The 15,066-nt window shown below is 45.6% G+C and overlaps 1 protein-coding gene across 1 annotated transcript; it reads right to left on the bottom strand.

The window, feature by feature from the left end:
* Nucleotides 1-130: 130 nt before the first annotated feature.
* LOC136609914 (gastrotropin-like) lies at nucleotides 131-3,530 on the bottom strand. Its single transcript, XM_066589200.1, has 4 exons — nucleotides 3,464-3,530; nucleotides 2,218-2,390; nucleotides 1,340-1,429; nucleotides 131-184 (listed from the first exon to the last, which is right to left on the bottom strand). Exons 1-4 carry the CDS (start codon nucleotides 3,528-3,530, stop codon nucleotides 131-133), a joined length of 384 nt encoding a protein of 127 aa, XP_066445297.1.
* Between the last annotated feature and the right edge of the window lie 11,536 nt (nucleotides 3,531-15,066).

Genomic DNA, 15,066 nt, shown 5'->3' with positions numbered 1-15,066 from the left:
AGCGAGTATACTCGCTCATCTCTACAAGTTACATCACCTTGTGCTGGAAATAAAACCCAAGTCATTCATTAATAAAAGTCTTTATTTGCTTCTAATAACGGACTCGGCAGATATGATGTTTTTAACTACTTTATGTCACTTTCTTGCTAATTCTCTTAAATGTGACTCCTCCAGAAATTGATGTCTACAGGAAGAAAAAGAAAAAGCAGATTGAAAAGCTTTGACTTTCTAATATACTTTGCAATTTTCAGTCAAGATCTATGCTTGCTGTAAGTGAATGGGAATGTGGACAATCTTGTTATGTGGTTACAAGTCATGCACCTTTGCCAGTGATCAGGATAGGTTTTCAACTGCTGATTGTAAAGAAAACATTTTTCCAATCCCTGTCAGTGGAGATCTTGAAAATCTGGTTCTGGTCAAACAAAGATGGCCGCACTGCTTCGTTGACTACCTGATGCACACTTTGTATTAGTATGCATCATTAGTCTAAGACACTACACCTGCTTTGATTGGCCAGTGATGCCCATGTAAGCAGGACTGACCAGTCAGAGCAGTAGAGTCTCAGACTACCGATGCTTGCTTATGCACATGGTACAGTAGGTAGTCGGAGAAACTGTGCGGCCACCTTTGTCCAGGACCGGAGCGTCACTTTAAGGCTCTGTAGCCCAATGCGCAGTCTTTAACAGGGTGCCCACCTACCATGTGCCATTTATAATACTGGTGTCTTCTTATGTGGCATTGGGGCCATTGGACCCACTCCAGCAATTGCTACCTCTGCACCCCTTATAGCTTTGCCCATTTCCTCAAACCTTTTCTCTAAATAGTAATACCATAATTTGACGATGGTCTTATAATAAATGTCTTTCAATGCGATTTTCTTTGGGTACCCTGAGTGGTAATCTCCCCTAATAGAGCCACATGCATGGTTTACGGTGGCTGTGTATAGTGTAATCCCGTAAAGCTCCATAAAGGAGAATGTTCTCTTTAATAGTGGCATGAAATGATATTTAGGGTGTACCCGATCAGATATAATTTATTGTCTTTGATATCAGCTGTCCAGTAGTCATTAATTATCATAAGATCAGGGGCTTAACTATAGGGGATACAGGGGATGCGGTTGCACCCGGGCCCAGGAGCCTTAGGGGGCCCATAAGGCCTCTCTTCTCCATGTAGGAAGCCCAGTAGTATCAATAAAGCATTATAGTTGGGGGCCCTGTTACAGGTTTTGCATTGGGGCCCCGAATCTTCAATTTACGCCTCTGCATAAGATGATCATAAGGTATCACCATGTCTGTGGATAGGTAAGAAATACAATGAAGAACATTACTGACAGTCTTACCTCCACTAGTTTCCCTCCAGCAATCTCCGAGGAGTGGCTGTACTTGGGGAAGTCCACAACCAGTTTTCCACCTTCTAATCGGACGGTTGCCTGCATTTAACATTTTTCTTTAGTTTCACAGTTTCGATGAGGGAATTACCTTAGAATTATGTGTGCATTTTAGACTGGCCCTACTCCTTAGCTGCCGGCCAAGTGTTCGTTTACCCGACAGCTATATCTCAGATTCATACATAGGCAAGGTCACCTCAGTTGAGCGTGCATGTGCTCTGAAAGCAGAGAGGGGAACAAAACCCTGAAGGACACTGCTGGCAGTAGCTTATCTCTTGAGAATGAAAGAATCGGGCACTTGAAATCCAACAGCCCGATCCTTATTTCCCCTGACTTCAGCCATCAAGGGAGAATCGGGAGGCCATTATATGCATTAGAAGATTGGGCCATCTACTGGAAGCAGCTGCAGGCTTGATGAGTTGAATGCCTCAATGAGATTGCAGGCTAGATTCGTTCCACAGGTCCTAAATTTGACATGTGTGTTCTAGAAAAACCCAACACTATGATGCAGACTAAAGAGTAGCTGGGAAAAGAACCTCTCTCACTGGAGTGCTCGACACAACCATACATGGTCACTTATTCTTTTCCGAAGGGTGTTATTCTAAGGCAAGGTTGTCCAGTTAGGACAAGCCCTTTAAAATGCATTCTGGCTGTTGATCACTTTATCTGTGCATCTTTGTGAAGCCTAACTGCCATATAAAGGTATCAGATCTTGCTGTACTTTTCTGTGGAACCCTTGATTGGGTTCCAGGGTCAGGAAAAATTCTCTATTGGTTCATCAAGAATTTGATGTTCACTCATGAGTTCAAACCCAACCAGCATTGACTTACCTTAAACTTCTTGCCACCCATTGTTTCTAGATCTGCTTCTTGACCGACAGTGAATTTATTGGTGAGTGTGAATCCTGGATAGATCTGTGACCACACAAAATCATTTCCATTCTGGACTACTTCTGTGGTGTAATTGAAATTTCTTCCTTTTTCAATTTTCTCGTCAGGAATGCCTAGCACAAAACAATTTCAAAGCCAATATATGTACAGTAAATGATATCATGATGGGTAATGAATTAAAGAGCACTAGCTTCTAAAATCACTGGTGAATATACTGTAGGTCTTTGAGTTGGCCTCTTGGATTAGTTAAGTTACTGAAGTTTGAAGGGAATCTTCTGTTCAGGATTCTCATCTATTAGCCAGATTGGAAGCCTTACATTAAGGAGGACTTACCAATAGACATGAGCGAGCACCAAAATGCTCGGGTCCTCATTATTCGAGTCGAGCTTTTCGTAAAATTCGAGAGCTCTATTCCAGTAACGAACCCCATTGACTTTAATGGGAAACTCGAACATTTTTGTATGTGACCCGCCGTTGTGGGCAAACAGGTGACTGGTTCTTCCATCTTAACAATGCACCTGCTCACATAGCGCTGAGTCTTAAGCAATTTTTGATGCCACATTTTGAGTCAAACCTGCCAGCTCGGTACACATTGTTGAGACCTAGGTTGGTAATCTAGGTACAGCTCCCATTAATTCAATAGGAGCTGTGGCTACTTTACCAATTTGGGACGCTGCAATGTGTAAAGAGCTGTCAGCTTCCCTGTCCACACTGACAATTGACTGATTGCCAGAGGTCCCGAGCAATGGACTCCATCAGTCCACTATTGATGATCTATCTTGATGATAAGTCATCGATAGTCTCAGTCTCGGAACCCTTTAAATATATTGGCCTCTTCCTGGTGGAGACCACCCTGATAGAAGACTATTAGGGGTGGACATATCATATGCACAACCTGCGATGATGGATGTGGTCCTAGTAGGTAAGGGAGTCATTGTCACTATAAAAACAGCCTATTGGATTTCTCATACTTACTGGCATATTGTTAGAGAGACATAGGTGTGCTCTGTGATGAGCTCGATACAATTTTGGGTGGTTGTCTTAAAGACTTTTCACTACATGATGTAAAGGTTATAAATATATTTTGGAATTTGGATGCTCATGACTACAGGAACTTTCCAGTACACAGACCAATACCCCAAGCAATACATGTCTAAAATGATCGAAAGTTACTGTAAGAACTCACCAATAAGTTTCATGAAGACGTCGTAGTTCTCTTGGGTCTCCACCTCATACTTTCCAGTGAAAGCCATTGTGATACAGGTATAGACTGTAGAATAGAGTCAACAATGAAGAGCTTGAGAGTCCTCTTTATATCCTACTACTCTGTGGTCCTGCCTCCAGAATGATTTTCTGACATCAGAGAATTGTTTAATCAGTGTTATTGACCTCTATGTCAGAACGAGGTTGGAAGGGCTGTAAAACAATTAAGGTTAGTGGAATTTTACTTTCCTCTAAGACTGAGTCTTATTCATATATGATTACTGTGGAAATAATCTGACGGAAATGTAGCATTTTTTTTTACATATTAATTGTATAGCTTAGGTCACATTTATCAAGGTATTAGATTTTTTTTGGGGGGGGGGGCTTTAATAATTATGGGCTATTCTTAAAGGGGTTGTCCTAATTATGAAAGGCCATCTCACTGGGTCCCCTGTGATGTGAAATAAGAAAGCCGTTAATACTCACCTCTCTGCACTCGGCTCTCACAACCGCCTCTGGTATCTGCCTGCTGTTTGTTTACAGGCTGCAGTCAGTCTGTGACTTCCCGTTGCAGCCAATGACAGCGCTGAGTGATCATCGGAGCGGAGAGAGGTGAGTATCAGCTACCTTCCAGTGAGATGGCTTTCATAACTCGGACAACCCCTTTACGTTGCCTAAACGCATTAGATGAATGCTGACTGCACTGCCAAAGCCCAGCCAACCATCTAATGTGTATGGGACAGTCCTGACTCTCCCTGATCGAAGACATTATGGGAAAGAAGGTTCAGGCTTGTAGGATTCCAACATGCTGAATCCTTTCTTAATGGGAAATAAGCAGCTTTCAGAATTGTCTTGCAGTGACTTATTCCCCTCTCCCTACTGAGAATGTATGCGCACTCGAGTTAAGTGTATGTGTTTGATCGGGTTTGATACAAATAGCCGTCGTAAGGCATATTTTGATTGGGACCCTTGTTCCAGGGCAGGATCCTCGGGTCCCTGCTGCTCCAATCCCAGAAGAAGCTGCAGTGATCACGTGCCATTCATGACATCATCATGTTGCGGCAGTGATTGCCTGAGCAGTCACATGCACAATGAATGGCACGGAACCACTGCAGCTTCTTCCAGGATTCCAATGTTAGGGCTTGGGAGGGATTGCATTGGACTGGAGGGACAGGGTAAGAGGTGCATATTGCTTTTCTTTTACTTGACACCACGGGCGTATCTGTAGGGTGTGCAGAGGTAGCAGGCCCCAGAGCCTTAGGGGCCCCAAAGGCCCCTCTACCACATAACAAGACACCAGTATTATAAATGGCGCACGATAGGTGGGAGCCTTGGTACAGATTTCTTATAGGGGCCCAAAAGCTTCTAATTATGCCCCTGTTTTCCACCACTCCCTGCCCATTAAAGTTTTAATTTCCCGGTTCTGGAAAACCCTTTTAACGCCTCGGGCTAAGTGTGTGGTGAGGTGCTGTATCAGGATCAACTACTACCAAGTGTATAGCGCTGTGCTTGGTAAACAGTGAAGGGGATGTGGCACTCTAGTCAAGACCCCTTCAGTCGGGTGAAGACCCGCCATGATGTTTATACTTTTTAAGTATGAAATGAAGATATAATGTAGAATACATCAGATATGGACAATCCTCAATTCCCATCCAGAACTCAAAGAAAGATAATGAAACGTGTGACTTGTGTCTGAGCCAGGACTGATGTTATCTGACTTTGTAATAAATGTTCTTATCTAGGATACAGGTTTTATTCTCTTATCTTGTTCTTCAATCTGCAGATCAGCTGTCATATAAAACACAGATCTAAAAAGAAGACAGACTCGGCTCAGCCTGTCTGATCTTTTATTAGCTGTCACAAACCTCAGACACGAGAGAAAGCAGGAAGAGAGAATATCTATCTATCTATCTATCTATCTATCTATCTATCTATCTATCTATCTATCTATCTATCCATCTATCCATCTATCTCATATCTATCTATCTCATATCTATCTAACTATCTATCTCATATATATCTCATATCTATCTAACTATCTATCTATCTCACATCTATCTATCTATCTCATATCTATCTATCTATCTCATATCTATCTCCTATCTATCTATCTCATATCTATCTATCTCATTTCTATCTAACTATCTATCTATCTATCTATCTATCTATCTATCTATCTATCTATCTATCTATCTATCTATCGTTTTTCCCCGAAAATAAGAAACTGTTTTATTTTTTTTTGAGAGGGGTAGGGGGTATTAATTACCTGGTCCGCGGTGTCCCAATGCCTCCCGATGGTGTCCGGCGGCACAGAACCCTTCTCATCTCACAGATGCCTTCTGCTGGCTACGGGGCTTTGAATACCCCGATCTATCTATCTATCTATCTATCTATCTATCCATCTATCTATCTATCCATCTATCTATCTCTGACCCTTTTTATCAATGAGCTGGTCTCCCATTTCAACAGCGGGAATTGGTGAGATCTCCATTGTTAACCACTTACATGCTATGATCAAGTTACTAATTTTTTTACACTTTTTACTTGTGACTGTACTGCAGTGTATTATCTCTTATCAAGACATCACAGGTCATGGTAGACCTAGATAGATTCCCATGTGCTGTGGAACTCAATGTCTCAACAAACCTCTCCCTTTAATAACAACCTCCATTTACATACAAGGGTTTTCCTCATCACTCTCTAGGGTCTGACAGATCCAGAGCCCCCTGACTGGTGCCTTGATGATCCGGCAGTTCGCTGATACAGCTTGCTGCTTGATCATCGGATTCATGTATTATTACACTTGTATGTGGTTATTTAGGTTTAAAAGGGGTTCTGTCATTAGTAAAAAATTCCACACTCACCTATTCCTCCCCAGGCAGTCTTCTTACCACATCTTCTCCTCGCCGATCTTCTCCTGGCTCTTCCAGTCCCCCGGGTCACCTAACCGCAAGCTGGCTGGATCCTCTTCTTCCTGTTATGGAGTGCCCATTCTTTGCATTCTTCTTCCTGCAGGTCAATGTTGGTTACGTCACTACGGACATAGTGTTTACTGCCTAGCATGCCTAGAATGCAAGCTATTGCCGAGAATACGCATGCACGTTGTCTCACCGTGAGTGGTCAAATACTATTGCAGCGAGACAGCGAGGGCACTCTGGGAAACACCATTTTTGCAGTTGATTTCTGCTTGTATGCATGAAGCAGCAGTTCTCCATAGGAGGCTATAGGAGGCAGCCACAACTGAGGGCATTGTGGAGGTCACCATTAGTACTGCGGACTACTGTGGAAGACCAGAAAGAGGGTAAGTATATCGTTTTCATGGGGGCTCTTCTACTACTGTGGGGGGTCAGTGTTACTACTGGGGCCAATATAAGGGACACTATTAGTAATAGTGTCTCCTATATCAGCCTCAGTAGTAATACATCATACATCATAATAAGCCCTGCCCCTGATCTCAACCCTCTGTCCCGCTTTGACCCTGGAAAAATCTGGGTCACCTTACTATTACTACTGAGACCACTGTGGGGGTCACTATTACTACTAGGGCTACTGTGGGGAAGTTGATTTCTGCTTGTATGCAGGAAGCAGCAGTTCTCTATAGGAGGCTATGGGCAGTATTTTCTGCAGAATTCCGCAAATCAAATCCGCCTGTGTGCAGAAGCCCTATTTCTGTCTTATTCCTTTAAGAAAAAAAAACGTCTGTCTATCTGAGCATGGTTAGCATTTGTTAAATGTTCAAGGCCTCTCAAAGCATCTCTCTTCGCAGTGGTTCTGGGTAATGATGTCATTTTGTACAGTTGATGCTACAACTGTAGGATATAGCTCTACCTATAAATATATGGATGCCATAAATATTCCGTGGAAAAAAAATCACATATTTGTTTTCTTTTGTGTGGAAATATGATTTCATTTTAGTTTTGTCTGTACATGTTGAATAAACTCTCGGCTTCTTACTCTTTACTGAACACTCTTGCTCTTGAGGTGACCTTGTTAGCTATATTTGTGGCTTTATGGGAAGCCACTGAGTAACACTGACCTGGAAAAGGACTTGGGATTTTAGTTAACAGCAAACTTTGGGTGGACACTCACTAGCGATATTTTCTCTCTTGCGCTGTGAGAGCACGAGAAAAATCTCGCCTCACAGCGCAAGAAAGACGCCGGTATAGAACCGACATATCGCTGGTGGTTTCAATGGGGCCAGCAGCAGCAGCGCTAGCCCCATTAAAATCATAGGGAGAATGCTGCGGACTTCTGCCACAGCTGTGACAGCTGTGGCAGGAGTTTCCCTCATCCCCGCGGGGACCGCGAGGATGAAGGAATCCTCTGTCACAGCTGTGGCAGAAGTCCACGGCATTCTATCCAATTGCTTTCAATGGGATCGGCATTGCTGCCGATCCCTTTGAAAGCACTGCTTTGGCAAGCCACGCGGAATGATTATCGGGGAAGGGGTTGAAATATAAGCCCTTCCCCGATAATCTGCAAAAAGTGTGTAAAATTTTTTTTTTTAAAGTTACTCACCTCTCCGGCACTCAGACGCGTCCTCCTGGCGGCTCCCCTGCACTGCTATTAAGCTCTTTCAGCAGTCAGGGATTTAAAAATCCCCGCCTCCTGAAAGGGCTGTGCAGATTGGCTGAGGGCTGAACCAATAGCAGCTACTGCTTAGCTATTGGCGGAGCGCTCAGTCAATGAGACACTGCCCTTAGCTATTCATTCATGAATAGCTATATCTTAGCTAAGGGCAATGTCTCATTGGCTGAGCGCTCAGCCAATAGCTAAGCAGTAGCTGCTATTGGCTGAGCCCTCAGCCAATCAGCACAGCCCTTTCAGGAGGCGGGGATTTTTAAATCCCCGACTGCTGAAAGAGCTTAATAGCAGTGCAGGGGAGCCGCCAGGAGGACGCGTCTGAGCACCGGAGAGGTGAGTAACTTTTTTTTTTCTTTTTTACACACTTTTTGCAGATTATCGGGGAAGGGCTTATATTTCAAGCCCTTCCCCGATAATCTTACTGCGGGGCTTGGCAGAAACCAGTGCTTTGGGATAGAAAGCAATGGGATAGAATGCCGCGGACTTCTGCCACAGCTGTGACAGCTGTGGCAAAGGATTCCTTTATCCCCTTGGGGTAAGGTCCGCGGATAAATCCGGGGGCCTTAGGTACGTAATTTCATCCTCCCTCACAGATATGATCCGTGAGGGGAGATGAAACGTAAGCTTTTTAAACTTTTTTTTTTAACTTTTTAAATCTTTTTTACACTTTTTTTTTAACTTTAAATGATTATCCTCCATGCCTCACCAGAGGCTGCCTCACCTGATGTCTCCAGCACTAAGTGTCCAGCAACAAGTGTTTTATGCTGTCGAATGATGCAGTTATACAGCGCAGTTCGACAGAGCAGGAGACAGCTAACATGCACAACTGTCCAAAGCCTGGAGGGAAATACTCTCCTCTTTGCACTAATCTCCTTCACTATCATCTTTTCAAGCCTTAACACTTTCCTCCAACGCCCGGCCCCAACACACTCCATCCACATCAGCCCCTCCCTCCTCTCCTCACCTATGTATGGCTCCCATGCACTGTTAAACTTCCTAAGACGCCTTCAACCCCCCCAATACTGCAAAGAAACACCTCAGACACCCACACAAATCCCCTAGCCATGTGCTCACCCTTGCTACCCTGCTACTCCTAGCTGCAGGGGACATCTCCCCCCAACCCAGGCCCACCCCGTACTGTTCTCTACCAAAATGCCCCCCCCCTGCCCCATTCAAATGCGCCCTATGGAACTCCCAATCTGCGTGTAACAAACTCCCAACTATCCATGACCTTTTCACCAGTAAACACTTGAACTTGCTCGCCCTCACAGAAACCTGGATACAGCAGTCCGATTCTACCTCCCCCGCTGCATTGTCCCATGATGGCCTGCAGTTCTCCCACACCCCCAGATCGGATGACAGACGCGGCGGAGGAGTAGGCATCATCCTCCCCCTAAACTGTACCTTCCAGGTCATTCCCTCAGCTCCCTCGTTTACCTTCCACTCCTTCGAAGTCCACACCCTGCGACTCTTCCGCCCACTGCCTCTGCGTGTTGCAGTTATTTACCGCCCCCCAGGTCCCACCCGCCTGTTCCTAGACCACTTTGCTGCCTGGCTCCCCCATTTCCTATCCTGTGAAATCCCAACCCTCATCCTTGGTGATTTCCACATCCCTACTAATGACTCTAGCTCCTCATCTGCCTCCCGGCTTTTAACACTTACCTCCTCCCTTGGCTTATCACTAATCTCTGACTCCCCCACTCATAGAGATGGTAACACTCTCGATTTAGTTTTCCTCCATCTCTGCTCTGCTTCTCACTTTACTAACTCCCCACTTCCACTCTCAGATCACAACCTTCTCTCTTTCTCCATCAGGCACCCTAGCATCTCCCCTGACCCTCCTATCTATCGCACCTCTAGGAACCTCCAGTCTGTCCGCACTAAACAGTTTGCCAAAACTATTCAGTCCTCCCTATCGCCTATCTCTCGCCTCCCCTGCCCTAACCTGGCAGCCAAATACTACCACACCACCCTCAGCCGTGCCCTGAATGAAGTGGCACCGCCCGTGACGCGAGCCGTCAAACGCAGACCACAGCAACCCTGGCTCACGTCCCAAACGCGCTTCATCCGGCGGTGCTCTAGGTGCGCCGAGCGGCTGTGGAGAAAGTCAAAGCTGCCAGCAGACTTCCTCCACTTCAAATTCATGCTTAAAACTTATAACCTAGCCCTTCACCATGCCAAACAAGTTTATTTCACCTCCCTTGTCTCCTCACTATCCCACAACCCCAAACAACTCTTTGAGACCTTTCACTCCCTCCTCAGCCCCAAGGAACAGGCCCCTGTGACAGACCTGACTGCTGGAGAACTAGCTGCCTATTTCAAAGAAAAAATCGACCACATTCGAAAAGAAATCTCTGAAAGCTGCATGGTTAGCCCTGATCCCAGTTTCATCAGCCCTGCACCCAGCACCTACTCACTATCTACGCTAGAACCAATGACAGAGGAAGAAGTCTCCAGGCTCCTTTCCGCTGCCCGCCCCACCACCTGCGCTAGTGACCCTCTCCCCTCTCACCTCCTCTGATCCCTTTCCCCAGCTCTCATTACTCACCTCACAACAATCTGCAACCTCTCCCTAACCTCTGGCACTTTTCCCTCCTCATTTAAACACTCCATTATATCCCCTCTGCTTAGAAAACCAACCCTGGACCTGACTAATGCTGCCAACTACCGACCCGTCTCAAACCTCCCATTTATCTCCAAATTACTGGAACGCCTGGTCTACTCCCGCCTTACTCGCTTTCTCTCTGACAACTCGCTCCTCGACCCCCTCCAGTCTGGTTTCCGCTCTCTACACTCGACCAAAACTGCCCTTACAAATGACCTGATGACTGCAAAGTTGAGAGGTGACTACTCCCTACTAATCCTCCTTGACCTGTCTGCTGCATTTGACACTGTCGACCATAATCTCCTTCTCACTATGCTCCTCTCTATTGGTCTAAAGGATACTGCTCTCGCCTGGTTCTCTTCCTACCTCTCTGACCGCTCTTTCAGTGTTTCCTTTGCTGGTTCTATCTCTGCTCCACTTCCTCTCGCTGTTGGGGTACCCCAGGGCTCGGTCCTTGGTCCCCTTCTTTTCTCTATCTATACTGCCCTAATTGGACAAACCATCCACAAATTTGGCCTCCAATACCATCTCTACGCTGATGACACCCAACTATACACCTCCTCTCGTGAGATCTCTGGACCATTCCTCCAAAATATCACTGACTGTCTGTCCGCTGTCTCTAACACTATGTCCTCCCTTTTTCTCAAACTAAACCTCTCTAAAACTGACCTCCTTGTCTTTCCACCTTCTAACCGACCTCCCCTCAACATCTCCATTCCAGTGTCTGGCACCATCATAACCCCCAGACGGCATGCCCGATGCCTTGGGGTCACACTGGACTCTGACCTCTCCTTTGCCCCCCATATCCAATCTCTGGCCCAAACATGCCACATGCACCTCAGAAATATTGCTAAAATACGTCAGTTCCTAACCACGCTCGTGGTTGCCCTCATCCACTCCCGGCTTGACTACTGCAACTCGCTACTCATCTGCCTCGCCCGTACTAGACTCGCTCCACTCCAATCCATACTAAATGCAGCAGCTAGACTCATTTTTCTATCCAGTCGTTATTCAGACGCCTCTGCATTATGCCAGTCGCTGCATTGGCTGCCCATCCACTGCAGAACTAAATTTAAACTCCTCTACCTCACTCACAAAGCTCTGCATGGCGCTGCGCCACCATACATCACCTCCCTACTGTCAATACACCACCCAGCCCGCTCACTCCGATCGGCCTTACACACTCAGACTAAACACCCCTGTAATACGAACCTCACATGCTCGCCTACAGGACTTCACCAGAGCAGCACCCATCCTCTGGAATGCTCTACCCCAAAGCATCCGGACAATTCCCGATGCACGATATTTCAGACGTGCCTTAAAAACGCACCTCTTCAGGGAAGCATACCAAATCTCCTGACCTAGTCCCTCGCCCCTTCCTATGGTGCTCCACCCTGTTTGCCTTCTAATAAATGATCTGTACATGAAATTTCCTATTGCCTGTGTTCCCCAACCCCTGCACCTCCTGTACTACCCTCAACCCATTTGTGTCTAACCCAATGTATCTCACATTGTAATTGTTGCAATTGTTGTATTGTTTTGCATTTATCCATGCCTGAAAGCGCTGCGGAATAAGTTGGCGCTATACAAATAAAGATTATTATTATTATTATATTATTACTGTTATCCATTGGATAACAGTGATCATGTCCACAGTGACATCCCTCTGCTCCTGGCTACACATGGCAGCCAGGAGCAGAAGGATTTTAAATTTCCAGAGGCCTGAGCCCCCCTGTGCACGCGCCCGATGATTGACACCGCTGAGGACCGGAAGTGGTATTTTCACCTCCCCTCATGGATCCGATCCATGAGGGGTGGTAAAGTTAACTTTATTTTAACTTTTTAAAAACTTTTTTGTGATCGCCGCTATCCCTGGGGACATCTTCAGGAGTCGGGAGCCAGGAGATTTTAAACTTACTGGGGCTCCCGGCCTTCTGCGCATGCATGTGACGTCATTCGTCAGGCATGCATGCGCACAACCGCAGCACTGGGTCCCGGAGGACCCCTTCACCGCGGCACACATCGGGGAAAGAGGGTAAGTACTTTCAGCTGCCCTGATGGATCCGATCCATCAGCGCAGCTGAATCTTTAATGTTTTTAACTTTTTAAAAAACTTTATTGCGATCGCAATGCCGGGGGGGGGGGGGGGGGGGGACAGCTGGGCTTATAAATTACCAAGAGGGCACAGTGAGGTCTATAGTTGCTAAGGGAACCCACTTTGACTTTGTTGCCCAAGGGCCCATGTACACTTGGAGCCGGTCCTGACCAAGGGTCTGGTTCACTCCTTCCTTGGGCCATCATGTCGCCAAACCAGTGGAAAGTCCTGTACAAGTCCATCCACTTTTTTATGCTTGCGGATGGGAGAGAAGGGGGATTGTTGACTGGAGAGAGTTATGTGGGTGGGGCAGGAAGATTGGGGAGTGGAAAGGTTTTAGCCATGGTCATCCTGTGGAGGCCGGTGGAAAGTACTTTTCTGAAGTATCTAAATAAGGAAGAAAAACAAACACGATGCCAAGTGTTGGATGACTGTCCGAAAGTTTATTCAATGTTATTGGCCCTCCAATGTGATTCTATGATTGGTATGGGGTGAAGAAGGGGTTTGGGGAGAGGGCTATGAAGGTGGAGAGGGGAGAGGGTTATGGGGGAGGGGAAGGGGAAGAGGGATTGGGGAGGGAAGGGAAGGGGTATCAGCCATTATCATCTGATACTCCTGGGCTGCAGCAGGGGAATAGTCTTCTGAAGGCTCTAAATAAATAAAGAACAAGTTTGAGACTTTCTTGAGAGAAAAAATACGGTAAGACATAAAGAATGACTGAATCTTGTATTCACCTGGTAAATCTGCCCCATCGTCCGATGGGTCGGCCATTTCTGCTTCTGGAATAAAATATACATGATGAGAAACCAAATGTCCCAAAACAAAACTAAAACATTATATTCTGTGTCCGCCCATGACGCTCCATGAACTGATGATGTAATGCTTGTATGAAGGGTAATTCTATATGACTTCCCTTTCACCCCCGCCGCAAGGTCTCTTAACCCCTTGAGTGGCACGCCCGGAAAATTTCCGGGACGAGCTCCACTGCTCATAGCAACATAGCCCAGAAGATTTCCGGGCTATCTATCACTATGGGAGCTGCAGAGCACAATGCCACAAGCTGTGACAGTGTGCTCTGCCTGCACAGACCCACAGAGAACAAAGCAAGGGCTTTGAAAAACCAGCAGAAGATATTGCCGATACGCCGGCAGTCTCCTGCTTTGTTTACAGGCTGCCATAGAGACCATCGGCTTGTCAGAAGCAAGCCGATGGTCTCTGTGGCAGGGAGAGCTTGCTGCTTGGCTGTCAGAGAACAGCTAGGTACTAGCTCTTACAGCAGAGATCAGAGAAAACCTCCGATCTCTGCTGTGTTAACCCTTTACATGCTGCAGTCTATGTGACTGCAGCATGTAAAGGGCTGTCACTGCAGCATGTAAACGGCTGTCACCATCGGACCCCCGGAATGTGATCAGGGGTCCTGATGGGTCCCTGTGGAAGTCCCCTAAAGGGACAAAAAAAAAAGTAAAAAAATTATTTAAAAAATAATAAAAACACTTGTCTCCCTTTACTTTGTAAAAAATCAAAAATACAATCACGCATGTGGTATCCATGCGTCGTAATGACCCAGAGAAGGAAGTTAATACATTATTTAACCCCTTAATGACATGGCCCCTTTTTTTCTTTTTTCCCCATTTCTTTTTTTCCTCCCCCCTGTTTAAAGGAGATGTCTCGAGGCAGCAGTGAAATATTTTTTTTGCCCAGTCCCCCTTCTTCAGCATACATTACTAAGTACCAATGTAAATGGCTTTTAAAGCCGGTTCCTACTTACAGTTCTGGCGTTTCATGAACTTATAAAAAGTTTCCCAAAGATGGCCGCCGCTTCTTCTCCCTGCGCTTGCTTCAGCCCGACGTGCTCGCTCCCGAGACGCCGGTCACGCTTCGTATTAGCAGGGAGCTGTCCAGTGCTGATCCTTTCCCCCTGCACAAGTAACCCAGGCTTCGTAATAGCAGGGAGCTGTCCAGTGCTGAATTCTCAGCAGAAGGTACTGTAATGCCTCCCTGCAATTCACTTGCCACTGTTTTAGATGAAATAGTTTTTTCACCTAAATATATATGTGTGTGTATATATGCGTGTACACATTTTATATATATATATATATATATATATATATATATATATAGATAGATAGATATATATAGTATACATGTGTATGAGTATACGCATACGCGTATTCGTGAGTGTATATACACACACACATATATATATATATATACACACACATACCCACACGTGTTTTTTTATATGCGTGTGTATATATGTGTATGTGTATATATATATATATATATAATGTGTGTGTGTATA

Source organism: Eleutherodactylus coqui, chromosome 2, assembly GCF_035609145.1.
Source record: "Eleutherodactylus coqui strain aEleCoq1 chromosome 2, aEleCoq1.hap1, whole genome shotgun sequence".
Taxonomy (NCBI): domain Eukaryota; kingdom Metazoa; phylum Chordata; class Amphibia; order Anura; family Eleutherodactylidae; genus Eleutherodactylus; species Eleutherodactylus coqui.
This window is presented reverse-complemented; position numbering and strand designations above follow the sequence as displayed.